The sequence below is a fragment of the Myiozetetes cayanensis genome, unplaced genomic scaffold (assembly GCF_022539395.1).
Source record: "Myiozetetes cayanensis isolate MyiCay16 unplaced genomic scaffold, myiCay2020 scf43, whole genome shotgun sequence".
Classification (NCBI taxonomy): domain Eukaryota; kingdom Metazoa; phylum Chordata; class Aves; order Passeriformes; family Tyrannidae; genus Myiozetetes; species Myiozetetes cayanensis.
Genome location: NW_026087665.1, coordinates 102703 through 120017, shown reverse-complemented (window position 1 = coordinate 120017; position 17315 = coordinate 102703). Strand labels below are relative to the sequence as shown.

The following is a 17315-nucleotide window of genomic DNA, read 5'->3' as shown; positions in this document are numbered from 1 at the left end:
GGTGAGCAAATGGTAGAGAAGGGACAGAAGGAGGTGAAGAAGGGGGAAGAAACTCCAGCCTGTCCCCCCTTTTCACAGTTTCAGGGTTTGCACAACAAGCCTGAGAGCCCCCAAAAGCCCATGGTGACACTTCCATCCTCCAGCTGGCTTTTGCTTTCCCATTATTTGTTAAATCTCTTTTCAGTGTTAGGCTTTGAACCTCTTATTTGCCCCTGGGCAAAGCAAATTAAATATAAAGTGAACAGAGATGCCAAAGGTAGGGCAAACTCCTTTAGTCCAGCAACACAGAAGCAACACAAAAATAAAATGTTTTATTCTCTGCTTTATTTCCTGTTCTTGTCTAGCAATGGAGAACAGGACAGCTCAAGATCTGATGTACCACGTACCAATCCTCCATCCCCACAAGGGTAGGAATTGCTTCTCTTTATCCATCTGGGAAATAGAGGCAACAATTGAAGGAGTTGGAAAAAAAAATCCATATTTAGTTTGGTATTTCTAAGTTGTCTCAAACTCAGCAATTTGAATACTGCACTTGAGATGTAAAAAAGTTACTTCAATAATTCAGCTCTGCTGAGAACTGCTGGACAAAGTTTCAGCATCAGCTGACAGAAGCAGATCAGGTCCAGGTTATCTTTACTAATTTATCCAAAGAATGAGAGGATGAAGGATGTTACATTCCTGCTTCTCAAAATGGTAAATACAGAAAAGCTGTAGGAAGTGATTTTTAATATTAAATGTCATTATAGTGGGGAAAATATAGTAACCAACAGAATACCACATGTGACACTCAGACAGGGGCACAGGTACGAGCAACAAGAGCACTCATCTCAAATCCTTAGAACTTGCTATTGACCCTAAACCACTAATTAAGCTAAAATATATATTTTTATTCTTGTGTAATTATTCATTTTCCCTGATTAAGCCTCCTCCTTTACAGCCTTTTTGTCTGTAGTCATTACTGCATTGCACTGCATTATTATGGAGCTCCTGACTTCCAAAGAACAAACCCCTGGTTAAGTTATGTATGTCTGACCAACAGTTATAAAAATTTATTTTCCCAAATGCACCTCTTTGTAGCTTGTTCTCCATTTCTGCCACTCTGAATCAATATAACACATTGTAGCTTTTCCATGGTTTCAGTGTTGGGGAATGATATGTTTTTTCCAAGTTAAAAAAAAAAAAAAAAAAGAAAAAAAAAAAGAAAAAAAGGTTTTAAACTGGCAATATTTTAGGCAAGTTATTACAAAGGTGTATAAAACCTGCTTGATATTATTGCTCCATGTAAATTACTTTGGCCTCTTGCAACTTTTAATACCTTAAAACCCTCAGCTTAAGGAGACAATCTTGCAATAAAGAGACTACATGTGCTCTGTGTTTCTGTGCCCTTATCTTCCCTTTCCCTTTATTATGTACAACTGCATGAAAATCTTTCACGTTGTTACCACTCCATTCCTTTTCTCTTCCCCCTCCTGTTATGATGGAAATTATTTAAGAATTAACCTGCTGCCACTGACTCCTGGGTCAGTTTCTCTATTTCTGTTTTGACATCATATAATGAAGATTAATTTGGATTCAGGTCCTGAATGGCAGCTCTGGGAGGAGTTCAGAGCCAGAGCCTGCGCTGCTCCTGAGCTAAGGAAAAGCAGGACGAGTCTCACAGGCTCCAAGTTACTCTGTTAACTTCTGAAAATGCCAACCTACAAAATAACCAGCATATTTCTCACCTTAAAATAAATCATGGGTTTGGATTCCTTCCCCCTCAGTGGCTTCACTATTGATATCACATGTGCATGATGTAATTAATGAGTTTAGCAACTTCTTTTCTGCACATCCCAAAAGAGACCTTCAGAAAGCAGCAATTAACCTGAGACAGGCAATTTAAAAATATATAAATCCACATTATTGAACCATCAGCTGCACAATGCCTGTCTGGAAAACAGCAAAGCACCAGGGTTACAATCCTTTAGAAGTTCCAGGAGCATCACTGATGGTGGGGACAATAAAAGGGGTGTTAGGGCTGGACCCCCTGGAGCAGTCCCGGTGTTGGTGCCTTTCAGGGTCAGCACAGAGACAGGTCCTGCTTGGGAGAGGCACTTTGATGATCTCTTGAGTCCTTACCCAAGGAATGGAAAGGCAGGAATGACAAAAACTCTGTGCCAGAGGCAGAACCAGCCCAGAGAAACACGGAACAGGGAAGCAACACTTTGGGATCCTCAGGGCTGTGCTGGGCAACCTCAGGTCAGTACACCTAACTAATCTCTCCTAGTTTTAGGCTATGTATCCACCAAGAGACCATCTGAAAACAGTATTTTACACAGCAATCAAGATCAGTGGTAAATATTTGACAGTTTTGTCCAACTCCATTTGGCTGAGGTTGCCACAGAAAAATGTCATTTGGACACAGACCATTAAGTCTACCTTTGCAGTATCTTTTTGTAGATTTTTCCACTTTTAAAAATATAAAATGGTACTGGTTCTTTGCTGTTTTCCTCGAGGGAAGGAAGACATCTATTAGGAATACACAGAGCCCAAAGCAGCCCGTGTTTCTTGGCTAATGTACAGAAGGGCTAAAAGCAAAGGCACAGGTTCACAGAGCAGTGGCTTTCCTAAGCCATGGAGGGGGAGAAATTCAAGGCCTTCTGCAAAACTGAGATTCAGAACTTTGTATTATAAAACTCAGGAAGTCCAGCAGCACACAGAGGTTAGAAAAGAACATTAACCCTGCCATGTTAACCATCAGTACACCTGAACATCACAATATAGACGTGCTGGTACTGTGTCATCAGTGCTCACATCCCCACACAATCCCCGTGCAAGAGTCACCACGTGGCTGCTTTGTGACTTTTTTTCTTCAGAGATACTCAGTTTTTCCCTAATTTAATTTTAGGGGGAGGAAAACAGAAACACTGTGGCTGTTTATTCATCTCCTCTGTCAGCTGGGAACTGTAAGTTTATGCCCCTGAGAGGAGGGCAAAGCAGCTGAGAAAGGCATATTTTACTAAGACCATTAAAACAGGATAAAGGAGAACCCAAGACACTTTTCTGTACTAATTAATTTGGAGAATTAAGATCCCAAGTCCACAAGACTAATAGCAGCACCCAGTGATTCGCAGTGTAAGCTGGATGTCCCACTTTAAGTCTGTCCCTTACCTTGTCCTTTGGGGCAAGTAGTCATCACACAGAGAAGTGAATATAACCTGTGCTGGTTTGTTGTTTTTAATCCACTTTCTGTGCCTTTATTACAGTCACTTTGATTCCTCTGACAGAGCTGAGGGTCTAAGTTAGGTGCTTTTTAACACCAGGTGAATGACAGAATCGTGAAGGTGCCCCAAAATTGCCAGCAAAATCCATTTGTGCAGCTGGCCTGTCCCTGCAGCAGCTGATGAACCCCAGACAGAACAGCCCACGATGGGATTCGAGCCAGGTCTGACTCACCCAAGCAGCGACAGCGCTGGCTCGGTTCTTCCAGGTGACATCAGAACACAGCTCAGTGGGAAATCAAATGGAGGGCAGGAAAAGCATCCAAGGTACCAAAGGTGTTCAGACATCAGCATGATAAACACGCTATTACAGATATCCAAACAGAAAATACACCTTACAGCTAACAGCTCGTTTCCTTGGATCCCCAGTAATTCTGATAGATGAGATAAAGACAGGCTGAAATTTGACAAGGATTTTCTTTGCAAAACCATCTTTTCCTCAGGTGACAACAAAACAAATTCAAAAAGCGGGCCCTAAAAGGTTTTGTGAGGTTTCCAGCCTGCTGTGGTGGTACAACTACCCTGGGCTCCAGGAAGAGCAATCTGTATCCAAGCAATTCCTTGGAAATAGCCCTTTCTTAAACCCAGCCTGGATGAAAATCCTGTTCCCTTCCCAGGCCACCCATTCTAGAACAGATGAATTCTTAGGCTGCTTCTCCTCATGTCTGGCCTAAATTTCCACCCAATTGAACTGCAAATCTCTCGAAAACCAGTTCATTACTATTCTCTTTCCAATCACTATTTCTTTATTGGAAGACTCATCACATCTCACCCTCAGTCTTCCCTGCTGTAGACTAAACATGCCAGCTCTTCCAATCTTTCCCCACAGGACACATTTCCCAGACCTGACTCCTGCTTCTCCTCACTGGCTTCCCTCCAAATTGTCAACATCTCATTCCAGGGTTCCCAAAATTGGACCTGGGGCTGCAGTAGGAGCCTTATCAGTAACTGAGTGGAAAGATTACTTCATCATCTTACAGACAATCCTGCTTATGCAGCCCAGCACTGGCTTTTTTTGGTACTTGTGTTCTTTGGCAGGAACACGAAATTATTAGTCCTTGTTTAATTACTAATCCGTGGCAACTCCCTTTACTGTAAAGCCTTTGGTTTCTAAGAGCCTAAGCCTGGTTTTTGGCTTGTTCAGTTGACACAGAAAGCAACTTTTCTTTTTCATCTTACAGACATTCACGTGTCTTGAGGAATATTCAGGATCCTTCATCCTTGTTTAGACCAGATAAGCAGCAGGATTTGCAGCATAAAATCTCCCAAAGTAATTTTTCCAAGCTCCTTCATCTTCCCCTCCTCCCCCGTGCAATGCCTGGCATGTGACACCCATAAGGATCCCATGATTTTGGGGGTTGCCAGCACAATTAATCACAGAACACATCCCAGCTCTACATTTTGAGAGTCTTCACCTTTGCAAAACTGCTGACTTGAGAAGTAAAGGATATTTGTCCTTCAGGCAAATGATATTCCATGGAAGTACCTTGTGCACAGCTGTCCAGCTGTCACACCCGATCAAACACAGCAAATTTTAAGTGCCAGGGTGCATTTTGCTTGTCTGGGAGATTTCAACTGCACTGTTTTGAACACTAAGGAGAACTGGAACAAATTGCAAAATGAGGATAATATCTACAGACTTTCTTTGTAGTTTAAGACCCAAGAAAATCTTAAAAAAAAAAAACCATATATTTAGGAGCAACTTTATTCTAATTCCATCTACAAGGAACTTCAGAAGTCTTCTGAGGAGCTTTGTGACCCCTGATTAGAACTTTGCACAGATAGAGACTGGAAATGAACTGATATACCCAGACATACTGAAATAGGAACCTCTCCCCCCCTGCAATTACATAAAAGCTATAATTATGTTTGTTACATAAACAATTTAACTGGGGGAAACATTAGCTAATTGAAGACAGCCCCTCCCTCCCAACCCCAGTTCCCCACCACTCACAGCACAGCAAGAGTAAAATTAACTCAGCCAAGAGTGTTCCCAGTGCAGAGCTAATTCTGGGTGGGGATGGGGCTGTGCTGCTCACTCCTGGGAAGAAAAGTGTTAAAGGAAACTATCTGAGCCTGTTTTGCAGGTCACCTCTGGTAATGCAGCTGCATACATTACATTTTCAATCCGTTTAATCAGTGTCAAGAGTCCATCCTGTAAGAAATTGGATAAAAGAGTGAAAAAATGACTTGACAGACTGAATAATTCCTTTGTGCTTAACTGGTAGTGACAAGAATACCCGAACTCCACCTGTGCTGGTAGAAAAGAGAGATATTCTGGGCTGCAAAAGGGCTGGGAGGTTGATCAGCTGTGATTCAACTCAGAATGAGGGGAAACCCGTTTGTTTTCCCCTCCTTAAAACCCTTCCCTCTGAAATAACCTGCAGAAGGACACCAGGTCACTGCTCTTTTTACTGCATTAAGGCAGGACAGCAGTGCAAGTTTGTGACTGTTGTCAGTGGACCTGGAAGAGGCAGGGAGGTGACTCCGGTTTCCAGCCAGCCTGGCACTGATGGGTCCTGAGGAATGGCAGGAGCTGGACTGACAGGGAGCAATCCTGCTGCTCCCTGGTCCCACAGCTTGGCTGGAGCATCTCAGCCCATCCCCAGCCTCACCCGGGGCCAGGCCCTCCTGTCAACTGTGCTACCAAGGGTTCAAACAGGATCCCCTCCGGAATCCTGATCTGGTGGAAGGGAATGGGACAGGGATCACCTGGAGCACAGCTCAGACCCATAGACTTGAGGGGGTGCTGCTCGAGACAAGGAGAGGAAATGGGGAAGGGGAAAAGATGCCCCAATTTTTTTGTTTCAAGCCCCAGCACTGTGATTTCTAGATATAACAACAGATCTACGTTGTACCAGTGCCTACAGCTCCCTGACAGCTCAGAGACAGCCCAGCTCCTGCAGCACATTCCACGGAGGGGATGTGCTGGATTGGCACCAGGTGAGGAGCAACAGTGGCCAGCATCAGAACTCAAGGGTACAAACCCCTCCAGGCACAGCAAACAGTGACACAGCTCTGTGGTGCCTCAGCAGTGGTTTCTCTGTGCAGAGAGTCAATAGTGGTCTGGGACCTAATTTGTGTAACAAGCTATTTAAGAGGGAAGCTAATTGAAGTACATAAATCCTGGAGAGTATGACATCAAGCCAAGGTACTATTATTAGCCCAACCTAGATAATGTTATAGATGTGCATCAAGAAACCTCAATAAAAAAAAAATCACTAGGAAATGTTCCCCACTTCAGGATCCCTAGAGGGAAATTGTCTCAAGCAATGATTAGATATTATCCAGAGTAACAAAAAGGAATACTAAAAATGGATGTGGAGAAGGAAGGTAGAAAAAGCACAAGTTCACCCAAATGGGTCACAACTTGTTCCTAACATTCACTCTCAGAATACTTTGGAGGTAAGAGAGTAGAGCCAACTAACAGAGTAGCAGCTAAAAGGAAAATCAAACTATAAATCTGCCACAAAATTATTTTTTAAATTACATGTTGCTTATGTAAATATTGATGTGAAGTTACTTGACAGAGGAGCATTTCCAGCAGCGTCCTCTGATAAACTCTGGTCTCGTCCTTCCATTACCTGTCCTAAGCATATTGAATTTTCCCCTCTAACAGCTTCTAACAATCCTACCCAAAGACAGAAATAGCCTTTTTGGGTATTTCCACCCCTGTGATGTGATCAGGCTGGAGCACAAGGACACACTTGGGTTTCTGTTCCAGTCATCACAACCCATGAGCAGGGTGTCCGTGTGGACAGGAACCGCAGCTGACAAAATAAAAGCAACCTGAGAAAAAAACCCACCCCAAACCACACAAATAAAACAAAACAAAAGAAAAAGGAAGAAAAAAAAAAAAAGAGGAATGAAGTGTGTACAGTGAAGAAAGGAGGCTGAGGTGAAGCAGGACAGAGAAAGCACCAACACACACCACACGTGTAGTACTTGTGACCCTGAAAAGGAACAGGGAGTGTAACTTTGTGCCCTTACAACACCCTCTTAAAGTGAACTTGAAGAATCAACACCTTAGAACAAAAGTACAATCAAGTGGCAAGGCATCAGCTTGAACTGAGTAGCTCACACCACATGCACTGCAGAGTACAGCTACCTGAGAAGCTCCTCCTCTAGTTTCTAAATTCAAGCCTCCTTTAGAAAAGGGAAATACACCTCTTGGAAGGATTTCTTGGGTCAGCATCTCTACTGGCAGATTTAGGGCTGGCTGAAGATACTCCTTGATGAGGAAGAGAGTTTTGCCTTTCTCTGACAGACAACCCTCTGTGCCACTGCCACTTGGAACAAGCCTTTCACCATTCCCTGCTTGTAAGTGGAAGTATTTTCTTATGCTGTTCCATGTGTGGTACCATTTACTGCCAGCTCAAGCAGTAGGAATCTCTGTGTTAGTGAAGGTAACACTGAGGCAAGCCCAGCAGACCCCACACCACATGCCAAGAGGTGGTCCCTCTGTGACAGGGGTGCTGGAACACAAGTGTTCCATTACAGGTGCTCCCTGTACCCACACTGTGCACAGACTGGAAAAGCAGCTCAACATTCCACCACCTTTTTGGCCACATTTTGTGTCATTCTTTTGTGCTTAGACTATAAACCCCCAGGAAGGCACTACTGCAGCCCCCTGTTCGCCCCTGAAGTTGTGGTGATGCAGAACCAAAGAAATCCAGCCATGCTGCAAGTGGAGTTTGTGATGGATCATCACCTGCCGTTCTGGAACTCCCAGCTTCCCTCTCCCTCTGGGTTTCAGGGTGCTCTGTGGAACACTGGGATCTCCATGGTCCCACACACACTGTCCAGGCAGCATCCTGGGCACAAACCACACTGACTTCAGGTCCCAAAAATCAAGTGCTGTCTTCCCTTTCTCTTCCAGCCTGTTGCCTTCACGTAGGTCCTGGAGAACTACAAGGCACAAACAGAATTATCAGCAATGTTTTTCCTCCATCTTTTTATGTGAGTGAATAATTTAAACCCTCTGCCTCTGACTGTAATTTTACCAGCATGCCTTTGTCTGGTTTGCCACTGCATCCCAGGCCTTGCTGTTCTGCAGAACATCTTCCCAGAGAAAGCTCCCCGAGGAAGTCCAGGGAAAGGCCAGATTTCATTTTCAGCATAAAACAGTTGGTTACTTAAAAGAAAATCCAGGAACCCCAGCTCAGCTCTACCTCACATAAGGCATGGGATTATTTGACTCAGGTCACAGAAACTATTTCTTCTCTTAGAGGCAGATTCTTTTTACAGTAAACAGCTATAAATACATTTGAGAAAGAAAAAAAGGTTCTGTTGATGATTATCTTTTTCTGTTTGTAACTCAGAATGAATCCATAAATCCTGACTTGGCTTCTAATTCACTGGAAAGCACTTACATATATATTTATACACATAAAACCTAATCCAGTCCTTACATGGAACTAGAAATAGAAAACTTATACAAGCACAAAATGCTAAATTAAAAATATGTCTTGAAAAATGCAAGTGATGCTGTGCCCTTAGCTTGGCTCATTAAGAATGAGTTAGATTGCAATCATTTGCCATCTTCATTTATTCTCCATCCATAATAAGGCAAAGTCACTCAGCTTCAGAACAGCAACCTTCGTTTCCCAGATGAAACCTGGACGTTTTTAAATGTGACCAAGAAACCCCACAAGACACCATAAATTTGATTCCCATGTCACTATGCCAAAAAAAAAAAAAAAAAGGATAAGCCAGATGACTTCCAGGAAAAGGCAGAGGGCAATGTCCAGTATTCCTTAAACTGAACAGGCCAGTGATTCAGGAGGTCCAGGGACTGCCATTTTTAATACTGATATAAATAATTTTATATAAGTTGAATGCCAGGGACAAGATTTACTTCCAAGGAGTACTTACAATTTCGGTATGGTCCACCACTGCACAGTAGCCACACAGAACATCTATTTATAGTTATTCCCACTAACACAAGGTTATCACAAACAAGCTTTGGTATTCACAGTGTAAAGATGAAAAACAGAGTCATGGAAAAACGTGCTCAGCAAGACTCTGCTCCTCTCACAATGTTACCACATCAGTACCTGCCAGTACCACCATCTGAGCAGCCCCTGGTGTTCAGCACAGACATTTTCAGGTCTCAGGTGTCTCTGGGTGCTCCTGATCCTAAGGGTTGCCTTCCTCAGAAATCCTAAGGAAGCAAAGGACTCTGAACATGGGGAAACGAGAGTCTGGAGATGAAGCAAATTTATTGTTCCAAGTGTTGAATTTAGGGAGTATTTTAAATCAACAACCAAACAATTCATGAAAATCCAGCTAGTATGAATGGACAAATCCAGGCAACCCTTAAATAAGTTACAAAGCTATTGTAGGATGGTGTATTTGTATCAGAGAGCCTTGTAGGTAACCCATGGTTTAGAAAAGATGCCCTCTGCTCCAGGGACAGGCAGAGAACAGCATCACTGAGGTACTAGGCCCACTTCTCTCAGGCAAATTTCTGCATAGATATCTAAGGTTAAGGAGTTCTGACACTTTCTGAACAGCTTTTACAGCATCATAAGGTAACATAATGAAAATACATTGTATTTGAAACCAAAGAGCAGCATATTAGACATGCACTGGTAGAAAACATCCTGTGTGCCACTAGAGATGTTCAAAGTACCATACACAACTCGGATGTTCATCTAAAAGCATATTAATTTCCTTGGACTTTGTGGTTTGTTTTTTTTTTGTGGAAAAAAAGTCTACATGGTCTTCTTCATAAACCTGGAGCTCTCAACATTCAGCTGTGGTGGGGATGACATGAACATAAAGGGTCTTCGTGTTCAGGTTCTTCATGGACACGTCCTTCGTGATCTCTGAACCAAGGAAACAAGAGAAACACCACAGTTAGTGCTCTTGCCTTCAGGGAAAACTATCAACACTTCTTTTTTTTGCTTCATTCAGACAGTTCTGCTGATTCCATCACAGGGGGACTGGGACAAGAACTGCTCAGCTCAAAATTCCCTCCTGTTAAAAGCCCAGGGCATGAAAGGAAGGCTCACCACAAGTCAGGATTGTCCCTGCAAGGGCTGAAGAGACTGTTTCATGTCACAAAGTAGAACTTTTTGAAAGTCACTGTCAGCTGTCAGCTTCACACCCAGCCAGAAAATTAAAATGCCATGATATTAAAGCAAAGTTAAACAGTAATCACAATGCACTGAAAGGCCAGAGTCCCTTGTAAACAGTGTGGAAGAGCAGCCACACAGGGAACCAGCTCCTCCAGCAGCCCAGCTCTGATGGAACAAAACTCCTGTGTGCAGCAGAACAAGAACAGGAACATGCAAACACTGACTGCAGTTTGTATGTCAAACAAGGACTGCAGCAGTTCCTGCTGGAAAACCAACACTGGAATCTGGTCGAGAATGTCTGAGGAATTTCATACCACACCGGATCAATTCCCTAAGTCTTTGCACAGCTACGTGCCCATAGTTTGGAACTGTAATAGGATCAAGTCTCCCCAGCAAACCTCTGAAGGACAGAGCATATTTCTAACAGGCTGATTCAGGGTCTGTAATTACCCCTGGAACACAAACACAGAGTAATCGCACTTGTGGCCAGCCAAAGTCACCTGCAAAGTTTGTAGGAGCTGGAAATCTCTTTCACTATTACACTTTCCGTTTTTCCCAAGGAGTCGGGTGCTTGCTGGTTCAGTGCTTCCAGCACCCATCAGCTCTACCAACCCCCCACACTGAGAGCAGAGTGTGTGGAACACTGGGAGGTACAGCCTTGGAACAAAAGTCACCTGAGTAACAACCACACCAGAGGCCTCTTCACTGAGAAACTTCCGAGTGATAAGGAACTTGGAAGGTAAAAACACACTGAAACCCCAGGTAAGGAGTGCTGGGGTTATGGGGTGACCCTGCAGCCTGGAACCCCCCAGCCAACCCCAGCAAACAGAGGACAACGTTCACTTTGGGCACTGGCACAGAGGACAGATGAACAACCTCCAGACTGGCTGGGACCTTTCAGTGCAAACCCTTTTGCAGTGCCCTGCTCTGGGTCCCAGCCCTGAGGGTTCATCTTCACACAGCCCATGTGGGAGAGGAACCTCTGGGGTGCATCCATGGGCACCAGGTCAGGGCAGTTTGGTTTTCAGTAACGTGATGTCCAAGTGAAAAGTGACTCTAGAAATGGCAGCGAGGAGTTCTGCTTCCATGCAACTCCAGCCATGGGCCTTTTAACAATTAAGTCCCCATCTTGCTGTGCAAAATATGACATTTTTAGACTGAGCAGATAGTCTGCATTGATGTTTAAGGCCATTTATAAATTAAAGAACTGTGAAGTCCTTATGGATCACAATGGTACTGTTTTTAAGGAATCCTCTGAATATCCATCCCCAGAGCTAAAGGAGTGGAGCTGTAATCCAATTCAGCAATTAGGGCTTTATTCCCTCACTAACCTGCCTTCTCTCCCCAGGACCATTTTCCATCAGGATGTAAAAATGTTAGTCTGGTCTGCAGAAGCAGCCAAACAAACTATGAACTTGATCTCCAAGTCCCTTATTAAGTATTTCTTTTTAAGACCCTGAAAAATGAGGAACTACATGAAGCTCCACAGTATTTAACTCAGTAATCGCTTTTAGAAACTGGAAACTTGATTTATCAACTAAGTGTAAAGACATCCTCCTTCCCATGCCAATTCCTCCAGGGAAAGGTTTTGCAGGGAGCACATGGAAGTGTCACCATTATGCCCAAAATGGCTCTGAATCAGGTACCTGGAACTTGTGAATAAGCAACATTCACCACTCTGACATTTATTTATGGAATGTTTTTCCAATATTACAACGGGGGAGTGAAAAACACGTTTGTTTCTGAAAAGCTGGCGAGCTTTTGTGCAGTGGACAGCAGATGCCCGACTGCCTGGACCCAAAAGGTTTATAAAAATAACCTTTTCAAAACCAATAACTCGTTTTCCACCAAGTGACTGGTTTGCTTTTTATAAAACAGGCATCAACTTTCCAATTCATGGGTTATTTTCATCAAACATTTCAAACGGTTAACAGCAAATACTTTTTTATTTTTAGTATAAATCATAAGAAACCTCCTCAAGAGACTGAACTTTTCTATTTTGAAGGCAAGATGGATTGAAGATGAATAGGGGACTACGAAGCTGCAACAACACAGAGAAACATTAACTGACCCAATGTTTTCTAGAGGTATCAAAGTGTTTTATAAAGCACTTATTTATCACATAAAGAGATGTGAAGATGAAGTACAACAATTTCAGTGTTTTAAACGATTTTAAGAAGTTATTAAGGGAGCTGCATGGTGAGAATTAAATCTGAGCAGAAGTGCAGCTACCTGGCACAGGCACAAATAAACCTCTGGAACCAAGTTCTCCTCAACCTAAAAAAGACCAAATGCTTTGGCCTTGGAAGAGTTATCAAATCTGTTCTTTCAGATCACTGTGAATTGTCTCTTTATACAGTTTAATTAAAGTGGAAATAGTTCTGAAGAACCCATACTACAAATGTAATAGCAATTCAATCCATTTCTCAGGTAAAGGCATTTTTAAAATCCTTATTCCAAGTGAGCCTTAAAGGCCATGCATTTTCCTGTCCTGACAGTTACTGCCCTCTTTCAAAGCTCTAAAATTTTCTACAATAGCTATTTCAGTATCTGAACTAAATCATATAGTGCTGTAACAGTGACAGGAATCCAAAAGGCACTGAGTGTAACATCAACTGCTCCTGACTGGCTGAATCCCTGCATACCCAGTCAGCAAGGCTGTGCTCCCTGACTGTGCTTATGCAAATGAAATGTGGTTAATTTACTTGGTTCTTGCACCTTGTGCTGTTTCTAAACACTGAATTTTCCTGAATATAGAAATACCTGGTTTGAGTTGTTTTTTTCACCACGTGGTTTCCAATCCATTCTTCCTGTCTAATGTTAAGTCCCAAATCTCTCAGGTACAACTTTTTAGCCACAGGTGACTACAGCTTTAGTCACACCTTTCTCATGAATCCTGGATTTTGTTTCTCAGCCTCACCATCTGTCTGTGCTTTTGGAAGGTTCTTTAGCATTTCAGATCCGTGACTATGTGCTAAAGCTTCCTGCTTCCCAACTATTTGAAATAAACAGCAACAGCTGTACCCTACAGAGCGTGACCAACTCACCTACTCCAACACAGATCCAATACTCTTTTCCACCCACTCCAATTCTCCAAGAGGAAGACAAGGCAACAATATGAGTGTTACAAGAACAATTTGAACAGGTTTTTAAAATATTCATACTTCAGCCTCAATCTCTTCCAGGAGGAGGTTCACTCTGCTTAGTCACTGCAGCCTGGCACTGCCAGTCCCACTCTGACTGAGCTTTACTGTACAAGGAAGAAGCTTTGACAGAACTTGTCTTGGCCCCTTGATAAAGGCAATGCACAGGAGCTTCGAATTTCCAACTGTCTATGTGTGCTTAAAGGATTTTATTTAATAAATATTGGATTACTGGACAAAATTAGAAACCAATGTGTAAACAGTGTGCATTCAGTAATTCAACTGGATCTCGGGTTACACGACCTGCTTCTCAAGAAAAACTTTCAAGTCTCCTTGGAAAAGCAAACCAAAGGCTTGTGCTTACCATGAGTTAGTGCTTCATCCAGGAACAGTTTTAGCCTCCTGCTTCTGAGCCCAAAAACTTTTGCTGTTTCATGGAGAAGGCCTTTGTATGTTAATCCATTCTGACCAACAGGGTTTTCCATTAGGAGAGTTCCCACTGTTCCTTTCTGACATTCTGGACAAGACAAACAGCTGAGTCACTATTGGTGAGCAATGAGATTATTTCACTTATCTTGGTAAATTAAAATTTAGGATTTCCTCTTCCATTTCATCTCTATTTCTTCACAGTACCGAGGGCAATACCAGCCTACAGATATTCACTAAGTAAGTTCATGGATTATGGAATCAGAAGGGTAAAGTGATTATTGACCAAAGCTTGACCAAGAGAAGAAAACTTTGCAGAATCCTTTACCTGGGTCCACAGGATAACACAGAGCCTGGGAAACATAAAATATTTCAACAGGACACAGAAACCACAACAACCACCAAGAGCAGAAGCTCACAAAGCACCTCATGATGATCAAATCCCTTGTAAAAACCACATTTTTGGCCCCAGCTAAGATTCCACATGGACAGTGCAGAAAGGACTCATACCAGGGCAGAGTTTAAGCAAGTTACTCACAACAGAGTTGCTCCAACACAAGGTTTCAGAGTAAAGGCTGCAAGATTTGCAGCCAGGAAACAGAATTACACACACACATATCTATACTCCAGATCAGGTGAATAATAAAATTCACTTGGCTTTTAAATAGCACTAAGAAGCATTTCACAGGTTGTCTCCAATGTCTTGACAAAGAGTTGGCTCTTCAGTTTTGGTCCATTTTAGACTTGGCCTTTTCAAACAAGCTGCACAGGGGAGCTGATGGTCAGAAGCAGAAAAACAATGCCCAAGGGCTCATGTTTAACTGCTGACCCTTATCTCAAACTGGCTCTCCTTTTTCTCTTGGGAAAAAAGGGAGAAAAGCTGAATATAAATATTGTGTTTATCAGAAAGCAAATACTAGAAAAAAATTAAGCAAGTCAATGAAAACCCATGTCCTTCTCTTCACCAGCAAGTGACGACGGCCAAAGCTTCCATCCCAGAAAGCTCAGCTGTGACTGAGATCGGTATCCCACACACCTTGTGGTGCTGCATTGATGAGCTGTAAGTTGATATACTGGCAGAGCAGGGCAGCAGGGGAGCTGATCTGTGCAGGGGCTGACCCTGCTGTCACGTGCAGAGTCCTCCCGCTCAGGCCCAGCAGGTCCGTCTTGTTCACCAGTTCTGGAACAGAAAGCGAGACTGGTCAGGCCATGCTGGGGACTGAGCCCAGAGCCCACTCCAGGGGCTGAGCATGAGGCTTTCTCACTCCTCACTCCACTGCAGGAGTGTCTCCCTCTTCACAACTCCCTCCTCAAGAAAGGGCTTTTCTCTGGTTTGAAAAGCAGGATTTGTGCTGAGATATTTTGTTTTCACACAGAGTTTGCTGTAAAAATCAGCTCCTACATAATACCCCTTATGCACATAACACACACCTACTTATGCAACAAAAACAGTAAAATAACTTCAAACAAGCAAGAAATTATTCACTTACACGTTTCTATCTCATTAAATGAAGACCTGTGATCTTTGCCTGCACCCTGACTCCCCCAAGCTGCAGCAGCACTGGGAATGTGCTACTATGCAACAGCACGGTATTTATTAATATTGAATACATTAAACTCTCTATATTCATATATATATATATCTTTATAAAGTTTAAAAAAAAGGCAAAAGTTCACTGCTGCTACTCCAACTGAATTTCCAGGAGGGCAGATGTCCCAGTGCTGGTGCCCACCCAGCACTACCCTGGCACGGCTGAGGTGCCAGGCACACGCCCCAGCCCACAGGAGGGGGAGCTGCTTTTGGTTTTACTTCCAGGACAGCAAGAAAACACCTAACTTAACAAGTGGAGAGGAATTACCAAGATCTCATCATATGGAAGAGGAGCCAGGGGAAAGTTTTCCCCAGCACAGCCCTAAAGCAGCACGATTTATGGGTCATGGTAGGAGAGAGCAGGGTGCTGACAGAGCTACAAACACCCAGCTCTGCTAACTTCCAGTTTACCATTCCCCAGCTGCTGGGATCCATGGGGATCCATGTGGATCCATGCAGAGCAAGGAGGAATGAGCTGCAGTAATGGGGGGTTGCCTATTTAACAAATTAGCATTTGGCATTACAGGACTGCTGACATTTTCCCAGAGAAGAGCTTTTATGCACAGTGCTGTCAATGGAGCCTGTTCTCAGAACCCTCTAATAAGAGCAAGATAAAGGAAAAATGTGAATCATTTCTTCATATATAACAACAGGCTTGAAGCAAGCAGCTATTACAAGTGCTCATCAATATTAAAATCACTTTTAAAATCAGCTCTCCCTGCAGCTGGGATTTAAGTGGTAATGCTCTGCTAAGGTGCCTTGGAGCCTCATGGCCTTTTAAAAATTAAAGACTAAGAAAATAAATCTTTGTGCACTATTGTTCAGAAAACAATGCTATGAATAGATTTTAAAAAAATTAGGACTGAGAAGTTAGTAGGGGGATTTTTGTCCCTCCCTCCTGATCCCCTCCCCTTTAAGCCCTACATGATTTACAGAATCATTTCTTCCTATAAACACTTAAAAAATGAACAGGACTTTTTCAATATGGGCTACTTCCATGAAAGATGAGTGCAAGTCTAAAAGCATTCCCAACGAGAAGTTGAGAAAGTTTCCAGCAATTCCAAGCAAAAAGAAAGTCAGATGGTAAAACAGTTGTCTGTGACTTGAGCCTAACCTCTTCCTTCTGAGTGATTTTTTTTCCTTTAACGTTAAGAGACAAATTCTATTCTCAGTTTCTGAAGGGCAGTACAAATCCCAGAGCTTTGCTCAGGGATTGTGCAGTTCCTCAAAATACCTCGATGCACTGCTGGGAAGGAAATGTTTATCCTATTATTTCAATGCTGCACTAAAAACCAGGCACAGGACATATCTGAGCCTCCCTTAATACAAGAACTGCCTGGTCCTGTGCCATCACATAAACCCTAAGTAAATCTGCATTACAATTAGAAAACAAGATAATAAATTACTGCAAGTAAAGTGGCCAGCCCTAAAAACCACAGGAAGGGAAATAGGGAGCCAGAAATACGGTTTTACTGGGTCACAATTTTATTAACACACATGGGAACAACTCAGCAACGATTTGTCTGGGGTGCACGACTTTCCTCTGCAATTCCTCTCAGACACAGCAGCTGATCCCAAGCCCTGCCTCACCTAAGGGGGCCCTGGAACCACCACGAGGCCTCACCTGACATCACCCACACCAAGGTTGGGCAGATAAATCAAATGGATCGTATCCAAAGCAAACAGCAGGAATTCCAGTCCTATTCTCTGACCTAAGAGGTATTTTCCTTGCACGTGCTTTCCACCCTGACTCCTCAGGGAGCTGTACCCTCTGCTGATCAATACTTGTTTGACAAACTGCAACAAAAGTGAA

General features: G+C 43.0%; 1 protein-coding gene across 1 annotated transcript in view; it reads right to left on the bottom strand.

The window, feature by feature from the left end:
* Window positions 1–9454: 9454 nt before the first annotated feature.
* Window positions 9455–17315, bottom strand: part of IARS1 (isoleucyl-tRNA synthetase 1) — an 88398-nt gene continuing 80537 nt past the window's right edge. Inside the window, exons 33-35 of the mRNA XM_050330678.1 lie at window positions 14948–15091; window positions 13850–14002; window positions 9455–10090 (exon numbers count right to left, since the gene is read on the bottom strand). Of these exons, the coding sequence (XP_050186635.1) occupies window positions 10008–10090; window positions 13850–14002; window positions 14948–15091 (380 nt within the window). The 3' untranslated portion in view covers window positions 9455–10007. The remainder of the gene's footprint in view (window positions 10091–13849; window positions 14003–14947; window positions 15092–17315) is intronic.